Source organism: Canis lupus, chromosome 9, assembly GCF_048164855.1.
Source record: "Canis lupus baileyi chromosome 9, mCanLup2.hap1, whole genome shotgun sequence".
In the NCBI taxonomy this organism is placed as follows: Eukaryota; Metazoa; Chordata; class Mammalia; order Carnivora; family Canidae; genus Canis; species Canis lupus.
In genome coordinates, this window is record NC_132846.1 from 17,520,916 (window position 1) to 17,537,925 (window position 17,010).

Here is a 17,010-nt window from a genome sequence, read left to right on the forward strand (position 1 = left end):
AAGAATACCCTCATTCCTTTAGTGTCTAGCTCTGTGCTGTGTTTATTTGCAAAGGACCCTCATGCATGGATCCATATAAATGAGGCAAGCTGGAGCAGACTAGACTATGTCGCTCACCAGTCTTTGAGGAGGAAGATTGTGTATATGAAAACTGGAAGATTTCTGTGTAACATCAAACGGGATTTTTCATTGAGGTTTTATGTTTTCAGTAAAAAAATAAATAAATAAAAAATAAAAGGAAAAAATTAATGGTCTGATTCCATCATCTCTTGTCAAGCAAAATCTCACTGATCCGCATGAATGTCATCTCCCACCCTAAGAACATTACAGAATGGACTTCTGAACTTTTGACTTTATTTTCAGTATATCTGGTGTATTTTTAATCAACTAAAGAAAATTACTTACCTTTGACTAGAAACTATAGAATCATTGCTAACCTATTTATATTATTCAAAAACTTTTTTTAAATGTAGTACAGAAAGTCTGGTTTATTAGCACCAAATCATTTGTGCATATTTAAATTATTTTCAGGCCACTAAACTGAAGTTTTTTCCAACTAGCTACCTAATTCCTGATTATTTTCATCAGCTGACTCTGTGAAGAAGGGAGAAATTTAATCCCTAAGAATTCTATAACATACTAATGTGTCACTAATGTAGCTCAGTAACAGGTGTAAGATTGATAGTATTTCTATATTGAAATACGTACTTCTTAGGTAAAAATCAGTTTGAAACTGCTCTACATCTCATGTGCCATCTTCTCATTGCATAGAAAATGATTCATTCGCAGCCGTAATGCAGGCAGGCAAATGTATTGAAATGAGTATGTTGTATTTTTCATGGAGCATCTAATGCTGACATAATCTGAAGATCTGGGTTAAAGTTTGTGTTGTTACTGTTTTTTTAACCTCAGATACTTGGCACTCTGCACCAGTATGTCTTGCTGACAGTAATGCTTTGTCTCTTAACATGACTACCAGAACTGCTTGGTCACAGGCAAATACTGTTCTTTTTCAGCCAAAACATTCCTGACAATAACTGCACTTTTTATATTCTTTTTTTCTCCCCCTTCCCGCCCTCCTGCCCCCAACTTAGGTTGGAAAGGCTAGTGGACGTCCTGAGGAAGAAGGTTGGAACAGGGACCATGAGGACAGTGATCTGACTGAAAAAACGACAGTCTGGGGAAGCAATCACATCTGGTGACCAGGCTGCTTCATTCAACACTGTGTAAACACTAAAGCCTTAACTTAGCAAACAGTTGTTAGAAGTGGGACACTCCAACCACATTCCAAGCTGAGATAAAATCAAATCACAAATGTTTAACCACTTTGCTGCTGACTTGAGTTATTTATCCAAATGTATTAACTACAGACTTTTACCAATGAGTAGCTATAAAGTTGCAGCTTATTTTGTAACTATTTTATATCTCACTGTATTTAATATAAATCTTTTTACCGAGAGACCGTTATAGGTCATATCTTCACATAAGGCCCTTTCTGAGTCAAAATACAGCAAAGTAAATATTGTCTAAACCTTAATCCACTGTGTTAGGTCAAAACTTCAAATACATGCATTTTTCAATATAGAATTTATTTCTTAACTGATGAGAGAAGCTCAGACATGAGGGGGTACATAGTCTTCCTCCAATGCATACACATAATCTTTGTTAGTATTAAAGAATATTAAGTATAAATACCAAGAATTAAATATATAATTTGCTCCAATAAGAGTTTGGTACATTAAAATTATATTTTGTTTCACTTCATGATTTTTGTTTCACTACAAATAATGCAAACAATTTTCAATAAAAACGATATTGTTCATGTGTACTTCTAAATTCATATTGTCAATATTTCTTAGTGTTGTGTCTGAGTAATTGTCTAAACTCTATTGAAGCTATAGAAATTGCCAAGTCTAATAGGCTGGGACACCTTTGGCTTGAAAATTAGCATGTGCCAGCATGACTCTAAAAGGCAAGAGGCCATCAAACATGTTAAGTGTTATGTTTTTATTATCTTTATTTAGATTATCATTTGAATTTATGTTCTGGAGGAGGGGAATCCAATATATAATAAAATTATAATGTAAAAATATAAGGACATGGAAAAAAGAAAACTGGCAATTTAGTTTGATTACCTACTTTTTCTTTTAAAAGATAATTTGAAATAGTTACAGCATAGCAGTCACTTCTAATCATGTGAAATTTTGAATAAAACTAAGGTTTTTGTATTTAACTATAGGAAAAAATCTCTTCTTTTTTTAGATTGAATAGATAAGAGGCCAGTAGATGAAATAGGCAAGTAGAGATTTAATTAATGAAAATTTTGTAGAAAAGTGAAAATCTTTCTAAGTTCATAAAATAATTTATCTTTAAGATTGAGCTAAGCTATCTACTATTGCTTATTTTTGGGACAAGAACGGGATAATTTATTGCACCATTCTTTCATACACCAATGGAGATGATTTTTTTTATTTTTTACTTTGAAGGAAAATATAACGTGCTTTATCACAGGGTAGCAAAAAAATCATAACGTTAACAAATTCTTTTTCTTCTTCATTAAATGTATTAAATTAACTGGCAGTTGGAACCATCCCACTGAGTTGAAATTTAGAATTTACTCATGTTCCCTGCTTTTAATTATTTTTTAAACTATTACAATTAGAAAATAAGAAACATCAGGGGATAGAAATAAGCCAATTGAATTTCCTCTACAGCCCTAAAGAGAATTATAGACCAGTGACTATATAAACAGAGAAATTTGAAATAATTTGGATATGCATGGAGTCTTCTCTCTGGACTCTAACTGAAACATGTGGCAGCTCCCTGTGTGAAAGAACGGTTGCTTTCAAGCCATGCAGGTAAATAAAGAGGAACAGTTCTCATCACAAAATAGTCCATTCCTGAATCCTCTTCAACTAAATCACGAGTCAGCTTGAATTTTCAGTTTAGTCCTGTAGAAGAGACACATCTATCTTGAGTTATTTGCTTGGGGTTTTAGAAAACACACAGTAAGTAAGCATAAGGACATTTTACAGTTTCCCAAATTCTCTTTCTGAACCTAAATGATCAGATTAGAGCAACCAATTCCTGTATTTAATATCCAGAACTTTTAAAGAATTTGATATTATGAAGCTAAATTCATAAAACAATTCTAACATTTACTATTGTCAGTGTAGGTAATCACCACCAAAACATCACATCCCCTTGAAAATGAGTTGTGTACAGAATTCCAAAGGCTAAATATTACAGCCAAATATTATCATTAATTGATTTCTTGCACCAGCAGTGTTCAATACAGTCTCTACTTTTTTTTGTGAATCACCCAGCTCACCGAAGATCAGTTCTCCACATATTCAGTAATAATGCAATTTCAGAAGTATTCCAGGCAGTATCCCATTGCCCAGAGATGTTGCTTTGAGTTTGCCTTAAATACGATCAACTCTAATTCCTATGGTAAGGTGAGAATTCACTTACTGTTGTAAAAATGAGTAGTTTAGAAGAAAAGCAGAAAAGATAATACAAACATGTATAGCACTTAATGATTTATAAAGTCCTTTTTTATTTGATCGTATCAACAATCATATAATAGCAATAATAATAAATTACATATATGTATCAGCCACATAATGATGATGATAATTGTAGTAGTATTGTTATTACATTTTACAATGAGGAAATAGACTCAGAGGGGCTAGGAATTTGCCGAGGATTGGCTAGGACTTACAACTGAGGTCTTATGAATAAACTCCATGTAGCCATACTTCTCTAAACCTTTCTATAAGAATTTTAACTCTTGGGATCCCTGGGTAGCTCAGCGGTTTAGCGCCTGCCTTCGGCGCGGGGCGTGATCCTGTGGTCCCAGGATCAAGTCTCACATCGGGCATCCTGCATGGAGCCTGCTTCTCCCTCTGCCTGTGTCTCTGCCTCTCTCTCTCTCTCTCTCTCTCTCTTTCTCTCCTCTCTGTGTCTCTCATGAATAAGTAAATAAAATATTTTTAAAAAATTTAACTCTTGCAATTTTTATTATTATTGTGCAATTTCTTTTCTACACATACCTGTGAATTCACTAACAATCGAGATGATATGCATTTCTTTCAAAGAAGTACAATAATGTGAACCCCATGGGTAAATAGCACCACATTATTACCACTTCTCTATAATATTATAGTAGCAGCATACTTTGCCTTAGGCTTCACTCATTAGGAAGGACAATTCATTGTTAGTAAAAAAATAACCTTGAGTTGCTTTGTACTATTTATAATTTGGCCTGATGCTAAAACCTGAAGTGTAGTTTTATCAAATGGTGGTCTGAACTTCAAGGCTTACTTTACCTCTTAGAGCAACTATTAGAGATAGAACTGGTTATAAGCCAGATTATTGGTTATAAGCAAGGTATAAGCAGTTATAGCAAAGTTATTAATTATTAATATGAGAAATTTAACTCTACTTTTATAACTAAGCCATTATGCTAAAAATATGCAAAATATTTGAAATATTTTATCTAACATTTTCCTTATTCAATGAGAAAGGCAATCCTTTGTATATGTCCTTATTCAAATAAACTGAAGAATCTTGTCAGTCCCTTACTGGTAGAACTAGTTTACTTCACAAAAATGTTAGAATATTAAAAATGTGTAGTGTTGGGATCCCTGGGTGGCACAGCGGTTTAGCACCTGCCTTTGGCCCAGGGCGCGATCCTGGAGACCCGGGATCGAATCCCACGTCGGGCTCCCTGCATGGAGCCTGCTTCTCCCTCTGCCTGTGTCTCTGCCTCTCTCTCTGTGTTTGTGTGTGACTATCATGAATAAATAAATAAAATCTTAAAAAATTAAAAAAAAATTTAAAAAATTTGTAGTGTTAATATTGGTTGTAGTTGCATAGAAAAGCATTTTTATATATAGTATTTTTGAAGGTGATAGATATTTTTAAAATTTTATTTTCACATACTCATGATTAATGAGTCAGTATAATGATAAAATAACCATGACTTACACATTTTATCTTCTCACATTTGGTTTGAATGGAACCCAGATTTTTCCCAAGACATTATTTTGTTGTTAACTATTATTTACAACTAATCTATTGACCTATTCATATCTGTGTACTTAGATGTATACACACTGACACACACACACAAATACATATGCCTTTTTAAAAATTTGATTTATAAGTCCACTGTTAGGCTTCAGTGACTTCAGTATTTTGTTCATGTTTTATTAGAAATGCATGTAGTTTCTGAGGCTTTTAAACAAATACGTGGAATGGTTGAAAGATTTATATTGCTCATGCTTAACTAAATATGTCATCTCTAGAAAAGATGTGGTTTATTTTGGCACTGTTTTAAAAACTCAAATATTTTAAACATTTGTTAAGTTGGAGCTTGCACATTTGAACTATTAGCATGCGTTCCAGAATAGATTCTCAAGTTACCAAACTTTTATAATCCTTTTATTAGAATAATCTTTTTTGAAAGGGTTTTTTTTCTGTTCTTTTTTATTATGTACTTTAAGTTAAATTTATAGAAGTTGGAGTTATTTTTAATGTGGGATTTTGTAAGTAGAATGAGACAATGATGAATATATTTGAGAATCATTAAAATATTGTATGCCATTAATACTTCCTCACAGATATCTTAATATACTTTATTTTTATTTTTTTAAAGATTATTTGAGAGAGAGAGCATGAGTGGGGGGGAGGGAAAAGGAGAGGTAGAAGAGAAAGGGAGAGGGAGAAGCAGACTCCCTGCTGAGCAGGGAGCCCAACACGGGGCTCAATCTCAGGACCCCAAGACTCATGACCCAAGCCAAAGGCAGACACTTAACCAGCTAAGCTAGCCAGGCACCCTATTAGCTTCCTCCTAACCATATTTACCCAAAGTAAATAAGAGTACAGAGAAACCTCTGTAATATTTTATTGCTATAATTTTATTTTGTATTTAAATAGTTTTTAAAGGCTCCTAAGGTACCTAAAAAATTGTTCATATCAATTTTTATCTTTATTAAACTTGCTAAGGAAGTGGCTCAGTCAGTTAAGCATCTGCCTTCAGTGCAGGTCATGATCTCAGGGTCCTGGGATTAAGCCCTGCTTTGGGCTCAGTGCTCAATGGGGAGCCTGCTTCTCCCTCTTCCTCTGCCCCTCCCCCTTGCTCATGCTCTCTTTCTCTCTCTCAAATAAATAAAAATGTTTAAAAAAGAAAAAAAATCTGGGAAAGGAAATCAGTTCTCTTAATGAGAAAATAACAGATTGATTCAAATCTGCTGCAAAGCAGCACCTCTACTAATTGTGGAATTTTGCTATAACCAATAGCTGAAATCTAAAAACACTTCTTCTGTTCTGTTTAATTATTCAGTCAAGGTTAGGTAATGTAAATACCTTACATATACTACGTAATACCGGTAGGGAACTTAGTGAACTTTGAATTGAAAACTTAAAGTACATTGGCTAAAGTGGACTAGGGTGGGGTGGGCAGTAAGAACCTTTGGGGCAAAGATTCTATAAACTGTAAATGTCTCTAAACAATCACATCACAGCTTACAAAAATTATTGTCTCGCCATGTATGTATGGTCTTTGTGATATTGTTATCAGACATTTTACTTCTACAATGTACATGATAACAGCATTGTTATTATTTTCACTTTAAACAACAATTTTTAAGATTTTAAAAAGTAAGAACGTTATATTTACTCACATACTTACCATTTCCAGTGCTCTTCTTTGTGTAGATGCAACTTTCCACCGGTTACCTATTTCTTCTTCTTGAAGCATTTCTCATTTATAGTAATGTAGGGCTGTGAGTGCAGAGTTCTTTCAGCTTTCATGTCTCAAAAAAGTCTGGATTCTTTTCTTTGCCTTCATTTTGTGAAAAAGGTTTTTGCTGGATACAGAATTTTAGGATAATTTTTTCCCGGTATTTTTGAGATGTTGCTTTTTTGTCTCTGGCTTGCTTCGTTCCTGCTGTCATTTTTATTTTTTGTTCTCTACATACTAATATCCTCTGGCTTCTTTAAAGATTTTTTTTCCCCTTGTCATTTGTTTCAACCAACTAGATTAGGTTGTATTAAGGTATAGGTTCCTGCATGCTTCTGTGCTCATGGTTTGTTGAATTTCTTAGACTGTGGGTTTATAGTCTACGAATTTCTTTTTAATTTCAACCATTATTTTTCTGATGGTTTTCTGTCGCTTGGGTCCTTTTCCTCTCCCTCTGGAACTACTTACTTTGTTCAATATATATTAGGCCACCTAAGTTGTCCTACAGCTATTTCATGCTTCATTTTTTTTTCCAGGATGTTTTTCCTCTATGTTTTATTTTGGATAGTTTCTATTGCTTTATTTTCAAATCTACTAATCTTTTCTGTTGCAGTGTCTAGTATGTTCTTAATTCCATCCAGAGTCTTATTCTTTGAAGTTGAATTTTTATGTCTAAAAGTTAAATTGGTTCTTTTTAGTTTTTCTGATCTCTCTTCTGAATTTATTTATGCCTTATGTTATCTTCTGGAACGTAGAAAATGCAGTTATAAGAACTGTTTTAATGTACTTGTCTGTTAATTCTCTTATCCTATTTCTAGATCTCTTTATTGATTTTTTTTTTCTCATCATGAGTTGTATTTTCTTGCTTTGCATGCCTGCTGACTTTTTTGGAAGCCAGTCATTGTGAATTTTAACTTGTTGAGTGTGGATTTTTTTGTTTGTCATTAAAATTTTTTGAGCTTCATTCAGGAATACTGGTACACTACTAGGAAACAGTTTGATCCCCTAAGGCTTTTTGAAGCTTAAGGGATCAGAGTACCTTTAATGTTAGGCTGATTTTTCCCCACAGTTTAGGCAACACCTCTCTGAATGCACTACCTGTGTAGTAGGAGGTTTCTCTACTTTGATGGATCACAGCCTTGTGTGAGTTTTGGTTCTTTTCCTGCCTGCCCATCTCTGGTAGTTCCTACCCTCACTGGGTAGTTTACTGGTCAGTACACTGAGGAAGAGTCAGGGAATGCACTGTAGCTCTCCAGAGCCACTGTTCTCCAGTGCTCTCCCTGTACAACACTCACCACTACATGCAGGCTCTCTCTTCTTCCATACCCTGACCTGCAAATCCTAACTATGTTGGTCATCTCCCCTTGCCCACTTCTGTGTTCTCAATTCAGGGAGGCTGCCAGGCTCTGTTGTGTTACCCCTCCTTGCACTCTGCCCTGTAACCTCTCCAGATGGTAAGCTAGGTCAATGCTAGGACCTACTTCATATGCTTTGCTTCTCTCAGGGAACATGGTCCTGGGCTGCCCGATGTCCAAAGTCCAAAACCATTGATCCACGTATTTTCACTATTGTTTGCTGTTGTTGTGGTTGGTTTGGGTTGGGTTTTGTTGGTTGTTGAATGTTTTTTAAGTCAGGAGGTCAGTGTGGTCCCATCATGTGTACTCCATCATGGCCAAAACTGTAAGTCTTCCTAGAACTCTTTTAAAATGTCATCCTCTTAATGTCTAGCTGCCTTCTTCCCTGTTGAGAAGTTACCTGTCAGTCTTAATGTTTTTCTCCTGAAAGTAAAGTGTTTGTTTTATCTGATTTTTTTTTAATTTGTATCTTTTTTGTTTTGTGCCTAGATGTGGTCTTCTTTGTGTGTTTCTTGCTTGATTTAATCCATTTTATTAAATCTGCACCTCTGGGACACCTGGGTGGCTCAGTGGTTGAGTGTCTTTCTTTGGCTCAGGGTGTGATCCCAGAGTCTCAGGATCAAGTCCCACATGGGTGTCCCCACAGGGAGCCTGCTTCTCTCTCTGCCTATGTCTCTGCCTCTCTGTGTGTGTGTGTCTCTCATGAATAAATAAATAATTAAAAAAAAAAACCTAACTCTATCATTTCTCAATTTTAGGAAATCTTTGGTGAATATCTTTTTCTCTTCCTCTGATACTCCAATTGTATATATTTTATACTTATTCACTATGTTCCCACATGTCATTTTCGCCCTCTTCTATATTTTCCTATTTTTTCACTAGATACATTAGTTGTGAATTTTCAAAATGAATTTTCAAAATTAGTTGTGAATTTTCCTCTAGGTACATTAGTTGTGAATTATCTTTTATTTCATTGATGCTATCTACTGCTGTAAAACCATTCAGGTCTTAATTTCAGAATCTATACTTTTCAATGCTACAGTTTTCTCTTGGTTGTTGTTGGTGGTGGTGGTGGTACATTCCAATTCTCTGGTAAAATACTCATCTTTCTAAATACACTGTCTCCCTCTCTGCTTTTGTTTTCTTGAATATACTAGTCATAGTTACCTAAAAGGCTATGTCCACATGTCTACTAACTAACTCCAGTATCTGAATCATCCATGGTCTGTGTGGTTTTTGCCTTCTAAATGCATGGTCCTCTCTCTTGGCATGCCTATTAATTGTTGATTGACTATAAGCCATCATGGCTCTCTAGCTGATTTTGTCTTCCTCCAGAGAGGGCTTAGCCTTTCCTCTATTGGGAAGATTGAGTCGATGCTAATCACCTTAATCCAGTCGGGTACTGTGCTGAGTTGTAACTGGGTTATGTTCTGAGTAAGGCTCAATTTTCCCTGGTTTCCCTCTCTCCTGATGGCATTAGTTCAGTCAGGCTTTCAGTGGTACAAGTGGTAGTTTCACTGGGACTGGTTGAGATAGTCTCATCTGAGTTTTTTGGATTGTTTGTTTAAGTAGGCTTCATGACCATATGGAGCTCAAAGCACGGTTTGAACCAACAACCCTGAGATCATGACCGGAGCTGGGATCAAGAGTCAGACAATTAACTGATGGAGCCACCCAGGGGCCCCTCTTCTGAGCTTTTTTAACGTCCACTTAGGACAACTCAGAATTTGCCAAGTATTTAAGGGGAACTAGGTGTGTGTTTCAAGCCCGTTGGCTCACCAGGTCTGTCACTCCAGCCTTGCAAGATTGCCAAAAAGCTGTTTTCTCTGTCCCTAGCATCAGTCTTCTGCTAGGACAAAGCCCAGATTATCATTCTCTAACCTTCAACCCAAAACCAGCAAATGCCTCCAAAAGAAGAGTGGCTGCAGATCTTCAGTTTACTTCTCTGTTATTCTCTTTGGGATCTTAACCCCAATGCTCTTTGTCTTAGCCCCTCTCTGATACACTTTAAACAAAAAACTTTTATAAGTTACCCAGCTTTTCTTCTTGTTCTTGGCAGGGGCACTGGTCTGCCACAAACCACTCTCTTGTGTCTGGAAGCAGAATTTCAGTGAGCCTTTCATTACTATTGTTATATTTTTTCATTTCTGAATGTTATATTATTCTGCTCATTCCCAAATCTAGTTGGTCGTTTTTATGGTCTCTTGTTCCTTTTTTTTTTTTTTTAAGATTTTATTTATTTACTCATGAGAGACACAGAGAGAGAAGCAGAGACACAGGCAGAGGAAGAAGCAGGCTCCCCGCAGGGAGCCCAATATGGGACTCAATTCCCAGACCAGCATCATGCCCTAAGTGGAAGGCTGATGCTCAACTGCTGAGCCACCCAGGTGTCCCTGACCTCTTGTTCCTATCTCATATTTTCAATCCCTTTTTATTTTTTTAAATATTTTATTCATTTATTCATGAGAGACACAGAGAGAGAGAGAGAGGCAAAGACACAGGCAGAGGGAGAAGCAGGCTCCATGCAGGGAGCCTGATGTGGGACTCAATCCCAGGATCAGGCCCTGGGCTGAAGGCGGCACTAAACTGCTGAGCCACTGGGCTGCCCTTTTCAATCCTTTTATCTTATACATTTTAAACATGCTTATTCTGTACTTAATTTCTGATAATTTTAATATCAAATATTTACTGCTCCAGTTTTGCTGTTATTTCTGCTAGTTACATTTATGCTACCCTATTTCTTTGGATGTTTGGTGATTCATGAATGTGAGTCAATATTTTTTAGAATTATCCTCTGTGGGACTTTTCAAGGCCTGGGTTGAAGGTGGGTTCCCCCACATTTGCTTCTGTTAATCCCCTGGGAATGTGTACAGCCTTAGAGCACTTTAAAAACTTAATCTGAATTTTATTGAGCCAATTTTATTGATGATAATTTGGGTCAAAAACCCACATGAGGGCTCACTTATTGAGTATAAAATTCATGGCAGGTCCCATGTTTATGGACTCGAAGAATTAGTATTGCTAAAATGTCCATTCTACCAAAAGCAATCTATAGATTCAAGGCAATCCCTATCAGGGCTCCAGTGGCATTTTTTACAGAAGTGTCAAAAACAATTCCCATTTATATGGGACCACAAAAGACCTCAAATAGCCAAAGCAGGGATGCCTGGGTGGCTCAGAGATTAAGCATCCACCTTCATCTCTGGGTGTGATCCTGGAGTCCTGGGATCAAGTCCCACATCGGGCTCCCCGCATGGAGCCTGCTTCTCCCTCTGCCTGTGTCTCTGCCTCTCTCTCTCTGTGTCTCTCATGAATAAATAAATAAAATCTTAAAAAAAAATAGCCAAAGCAATCCTGAGAGAGAGGAACAAAGTGAGAGGCATCACACTCCTGATTTCAAGCTATACTATATAAAGCTATAGTCATCAAGGCAGTACGGTACTAGCATGAAAACAAACATCAGAGGAACAGAATTTATTTTGCCAACTAATATTTGACAAAGGAGCCAAGAATTCTCAAGACAGTCTCTTCAATAATGGTGCTGGGAAAACTGGATATTCACATGTGAAAAATGAAACTAGACCTTTATCTTGTACTGCCCACAAAAAATTAACATGAAATCAACTAAAGGCTTAAATATAAGACTTGAAAGCATGAAATTTACAGAAGAAAACAGAAGAACAAAGCTCCCTGACATGAGTCTTGACACTGGTTTTTTGGATATGACACCTAAAACACAAGCAATGAAATGAAAAATAAGTGGGATTACACCAAACCGAAAATCTGTACAGCAAAAGAAACCATTGACAAAGAGAAAAGACAATCTGCTTGATGGGAAAAAAATATTTACAACCATATATCTGATAAGGGGTTAATATCCAAAATATATAAAGAAATATAACTCAATAACATAAGTAATCCAATTAAAAATGAGCAAAAGACCTAAATAGACATTTTCCCAAAGAAGATATATGAAGAGCCAACAGATATATGAAAAGATGCTCGACATCCCTAGGCATTAGGTAAACGCAAATCAAAACCACAAAGGGATATCACCACATGCCTATTAGAATGGCTCTCTCAGAAACATAAATAAATGCTGATGAGGTTATAGAGAAAATGGAAACCCCCTTGCATATTCTTGGGATTGTAAACTGGTACAGCCACTGTGAAAAACAATATGGAAGATCCTCCAAAAATTAAAAAATAGAACTACTCGGGCACCTGGGTGGCTCAGTTGGTTAAGCTTCTGCCTTCAGCTCAGGTCATGATACCAGAGTCCTGGCATGAAATCCCACATCAGGCTCCCTACTCAGTGGGGAATCTTCCTTCTCCCTCTGCCCTTCCCCCTGCTAATGCTTTCATGCTTTCTCTGTCTCTGTCTCTGTCTCTCTCAAATAAATCTTTTTTTAAAAATCGTTTTAAAAAAATAAAACTATATACTATATGATCCAGTGATTCCACTTCAGGAAATATATCCAAAAGATGTGAAAACACTAACTCGAAAGGATATCTGTCCCCTTATACTTCTAGCATCATTACTTACAATGGGCAAGACATGGAAACAAACTAAGTGTCCATCAACAGATGAATACATAGAGAAGCTGTGGTGAATATATATATATATATATATATATATATATATATATATATTCAAAGGCCAAAACCTAAGGAAAACTAGGAACCTTCAACAGTTTATATATATAATGGAATATTATTCAGCCATTAAAAAAACATGAAATCTTGCCATTTGTAACAACATGGATAAAACTGGAGGGCATTACACTAAGTGAAATAAGTCAGACAAAGAAAGACAAATTTGCATGGTCTCAAATGTGAAATCTTAAAAAAATACATAGAGGAAATATTTTTTTATTCTACATTCATGGCCTGAGATCAAGATTTTTTCCTCAGGCAAGCCTTGGTCTTTGTCCCCTACCCCCTGTTCCATTAGAAGTCCATGAAAACCAAAACTCAACTTCACCCCATCAGAGGGCAGATGCTTTCAAGGTAAAAACTGCCTTTGTACTCTACTTAACTGTTGAAGGTTCCTAGTTTTCCTCAGGTTTTGGCCTTTGAATATCCCTTACTGACTAGCAAATATGTTGATAGCATTTAAGAGGATATTTGTCATTTTCTGTCCAGCATTTATAGTTGCTTACTGAGAGAGGTTCCAGGTTCATCAGAGCAGAAAACAGTAGTCAGGGCTGAATGTTATTAAATGTGTAAACACACACACACACACACACACAGACAAAATTGTACTAATAAAATGTTCTGAATTTAGTTCCAAACTTAGCATCACTTGTATACATGATTAAAATGAGTAGATAATAAATTCGCTTTCCAAGATCCATAACTGCAGGTCTTTGTCCCCACCAGTAACTACAAGCAGTTTTTCATTAAAGAAAAGAAAATGATTGAATAATCCAAATTAGCCCGGGCAAGAAAACTAACAGCTGCCTAAAATGAAATGTTTGAGTTATGAGCCATGTGCCACTTTGGTTTATCTGCAGCCAAAAGGTTTAGAATCCTTATTCAATTAACCATGTTGCTTGGGAGGGCCTGGTGGCCCTGAATAAGAGCTGCCTGGTGATGAGTAAGAGGTATCCGTGACACACAAGTTCAGACCTCGCAACTCTGTTTTTGTTGTTTGAACTTTCTTCTCCGTTGTAGCTAGGGATCCGGCATGGAATTTAAACACTTGTGTGGTAACTCCATTCCTCCAGCCATTGTGTTGTTAAGCTCTGGCTAACGAACTCTTCACACTGGCTCGATGCAAAGCAAGACGGAGAAAAGAGCAGCAATCAACATTTCGGATTTTATCATTAAACCCATATGATTTCTGTATCTTGAGGAAGTTAGATGCCCTTGCCTGTCGAGTCCAACTGTTCTCCAAAAAGTAGACTTTATAATACGTATGCAAAAGAAAGAAATAAACCAACGTGCATCTGAGAAAGCTTAAATTAAGAAGTGACTTTCATTTCAAACATCAAACCTACTGTTACAAAAACTTCAAAATGCATACCTAAGTCTTAAAACTTAGGAACCTTGCCTAAAATAAAGGAGACAAACTTACATAATATCTGAAAAGGTGAGTGCTGCCAAATGCACTAGTCAAGTATACTTTGTCTTATGTGGCTCTTTTCTTCCAGGCCAACAGTTGTTGTTGCCTAGGGAGATCCTCCTGATAATGTCACAAAGAATGTTTCTCAGACCCATATAGATTGTGTACACATTGGCTCCCTAAAGACAACTTTTGATTTTAAATCTCCAAGCTTCATTTTGCTTCTAAGCATACTGTTTGAAACAAAAAACAGGTGACTAAGTAAGAGAGGGGACTGAGTTTCTTCTCCAACTCAGAAACCAGTTCTGAAGATAATTCTGGATGAGAAAATTTAAATATAGTTTGAACAATGATAAACAATTTGACATTAAATTCTCAGAGTTTGAAGAATTACTGTGAAGAGTGACTCTATACTTGAACGTGCACACTGATTTCTGACATTTTGCCTCACAGTCTTTTCACATTACAAAAGTAGATTTGCTTTTTGCATTCTTATTTTCTTAACCTGTGGTCATATTGTAAAGAGTAGCTGCATACTTTCATGTAGGTGACAATAATGACATATTTTCATTTCAGTGAATATGTGATCTTGCCTGTCAAATAGAACTGAAGAAACCTTTTGAAATCCGAAGTCTCAATTAAAACTTCAATCTTGTCAAAATCATCGCTTTATTTCTGCTTTAATAAAATTGCAACAACTAGTTCCAGAAATATAGCTATATTGTAGACTAAAGATTTAAATATTGCAGATACTGTCTTTCAGTTACAGTAGGAGAAACGGTGGTTTCATTATTTCAAGAGTCAAAGAATGAAGTGAATGTGTACTGTTTTGTTTGGATATTTGTTTCTTAGATTTTAGGAACGTTTTCTTGTTCCATATTGGATTAAAAAGAAAAAAAAAAAAACAATTGCCCATATCGTACCTGGAAATTCTGGCACTTTATTTTGTTTTCCTATGAATGGCAAGAAAATTAATAAAAGTAACTTCTATCATACTAATACCTATGAGCTATGTTCCAAACCCACTCTCCCATTTCAGTTCCTACCCTATATTTTCACTATTTAATTCATTTACTGTTTTTAATCCTCTACTCAGTCAAATCCACCTTCATGTGTTTAAATCCAATTCATCCTTCAAGAATACTTATGCACCACCCCCTACATGAAGCTTTTCCTAATTCCCCGCCCCCACCTCACCACCAAGCCACAGCTAATCTCTCTTCTGTATGCCTTACAGTTCTTTCTTCATCTCTATTAGAGCACTTATGAAGTTTCCCCTTGTTTCAATATTCCTGTACTATCTCCCATTAGAATGCAGCTTCTAGAGGTTTGACATTGTTCATATCTCTTAGCACAGGTAAATACTTGTTAAATAGTCATTCTTGTTAATGATGAAATCTAAATCTTCCAACTATATTGTTGTTTTATAAACATTTGTGTGACCTGTCTTTCTAAAAAAAAATATACGTGCATTAAAGTATTAAGATTTTTTAAATTATTAAGATTGAAGTATCCTTTCCTAAAATAGTGGTATTAAAATATACTAGCATGTCAAATTACTTAGCACCTGGCATATTACCAAGTGAAATGTGATTACCTGAAGACTTTAACTTTTAACCAGAATCACTTTAAAGTAAAGAGTTGCAGTCTTTTTGTTGTGGTTTGTTTGGTTTTGATTTCGGTTTGGTTTGTTAATAAAAACTCCTTGTGTAGCTGTTAAATGCTGGTCCTATAGAGGTCAAAGTTTGAAATTTCACTTTATGATAAAGACATGGTTTCATTGTCTTGGAAAGTTTAAACAAAATTTCCAGACTGCATAATAGGCCATTTAAATCTTTACTGAACAACAATAATAATTAAATTGCTTTCTTGAACTAAGTGTGTCAAAAAATCAGTCAAAGAGACAGAAAGTAAGCAACGTATAAACCAATGTGGTGGGTTTGGATGGCTTCTGATATTGCTGTGATCTTCTTTAAATCATGATTTCAATTTCAGTAGTTCCTTGTTTCTGAAAAGTAAAATTTTCTGATGTCTGATTATTTTGATAAACTTTCTTGATATTTTACCTTCTGGTTATATATTATTCTTTCAATACATAAGCCACATTTTAAGATATTTGAGAACAAATAAACTGTGCATGAACATTTCCCACCAAGCAGCAGTTTCAAAATTTAATGTTTAGTTACTAATTTTATCTCTACTTTATTCTCCACCAATTTTCATCATCCAACTTGTTTAATGAAAATCCTAAAGCTTAAAAAATGCATACCATTTTCCAATAAATAGGTCAGTTATATCCTAGGCTTTTTGAAATACTCAAGCATAGGATATTCACTGCATTTACTTGTATGACCATGACATTAACATACTAAAATTCTTTAAGTTTCTTAAAGAAAAATTTTTTTCTCATAAATCTACCCTGGCTAACCAAATTACATTTTCAAGAAAGTGTGTCCTCTGAAATTGTTTTTAGTATGTACCCCACACACAAAGTTAACTATCTTGGTTATAATTAATTGCTGGCAGAGCAAGTCACTTTCAATAACAGTATTTTATTTGTAATGTTCTAGGAAATACAGCTCCTCATCAAACAACAGTAAACCAAAACTACCAACATTGTTTACCATGTTGAAAAATTAAAATCATCTTAATGAATAGTGCTCAAAGGCTGGCACATGGCTAGATGAATCATCTTTGTCTTAAAGTAGCAAAAAGGTTAAGACACGACCTATGTTAAGACTTAATTTTTCTTTAAATTCATCAGACAAGAAACAGAAAATGCTATATAGATTCTTAGCTTTTGTCTTGAACATACAAAGTTCTCTTAGCTAGTAATTTTT

At 35.5% G+C, this 17,010-nt stretch overlaps 1 protein-coding gene across 27 annotated transcripts in view; it reads left to right on the top strand.

Annotated features, from left to right (window-relative positions):
- Positions 1 to 1,836, top strand: part of MIPOL1 (mirror-image polydactyly 1) — a 329,604-nt gene extending 327,768 nt beyond the window's left edge. For all 27 annotated transcript variants that reach the window (XM_072838324.1, XM_072838319.1, XM_072838315.1 and 24 more), the window contains one exon: positions 1,095 to 1,836. In XM_072838324.1, the coding sequence (XP_072694425.1) occupies positions 1,095 to 1,161 (67 nt within the window). In that variant the 3' untranslated portion in view covers positions 1,162 to 1,836. The remainder of the gene's footprint in view (positions 1 to 1,094) is intronic.
- Positions 1,837 to 17,010: the final 15,174 nt, after the last annotated feature.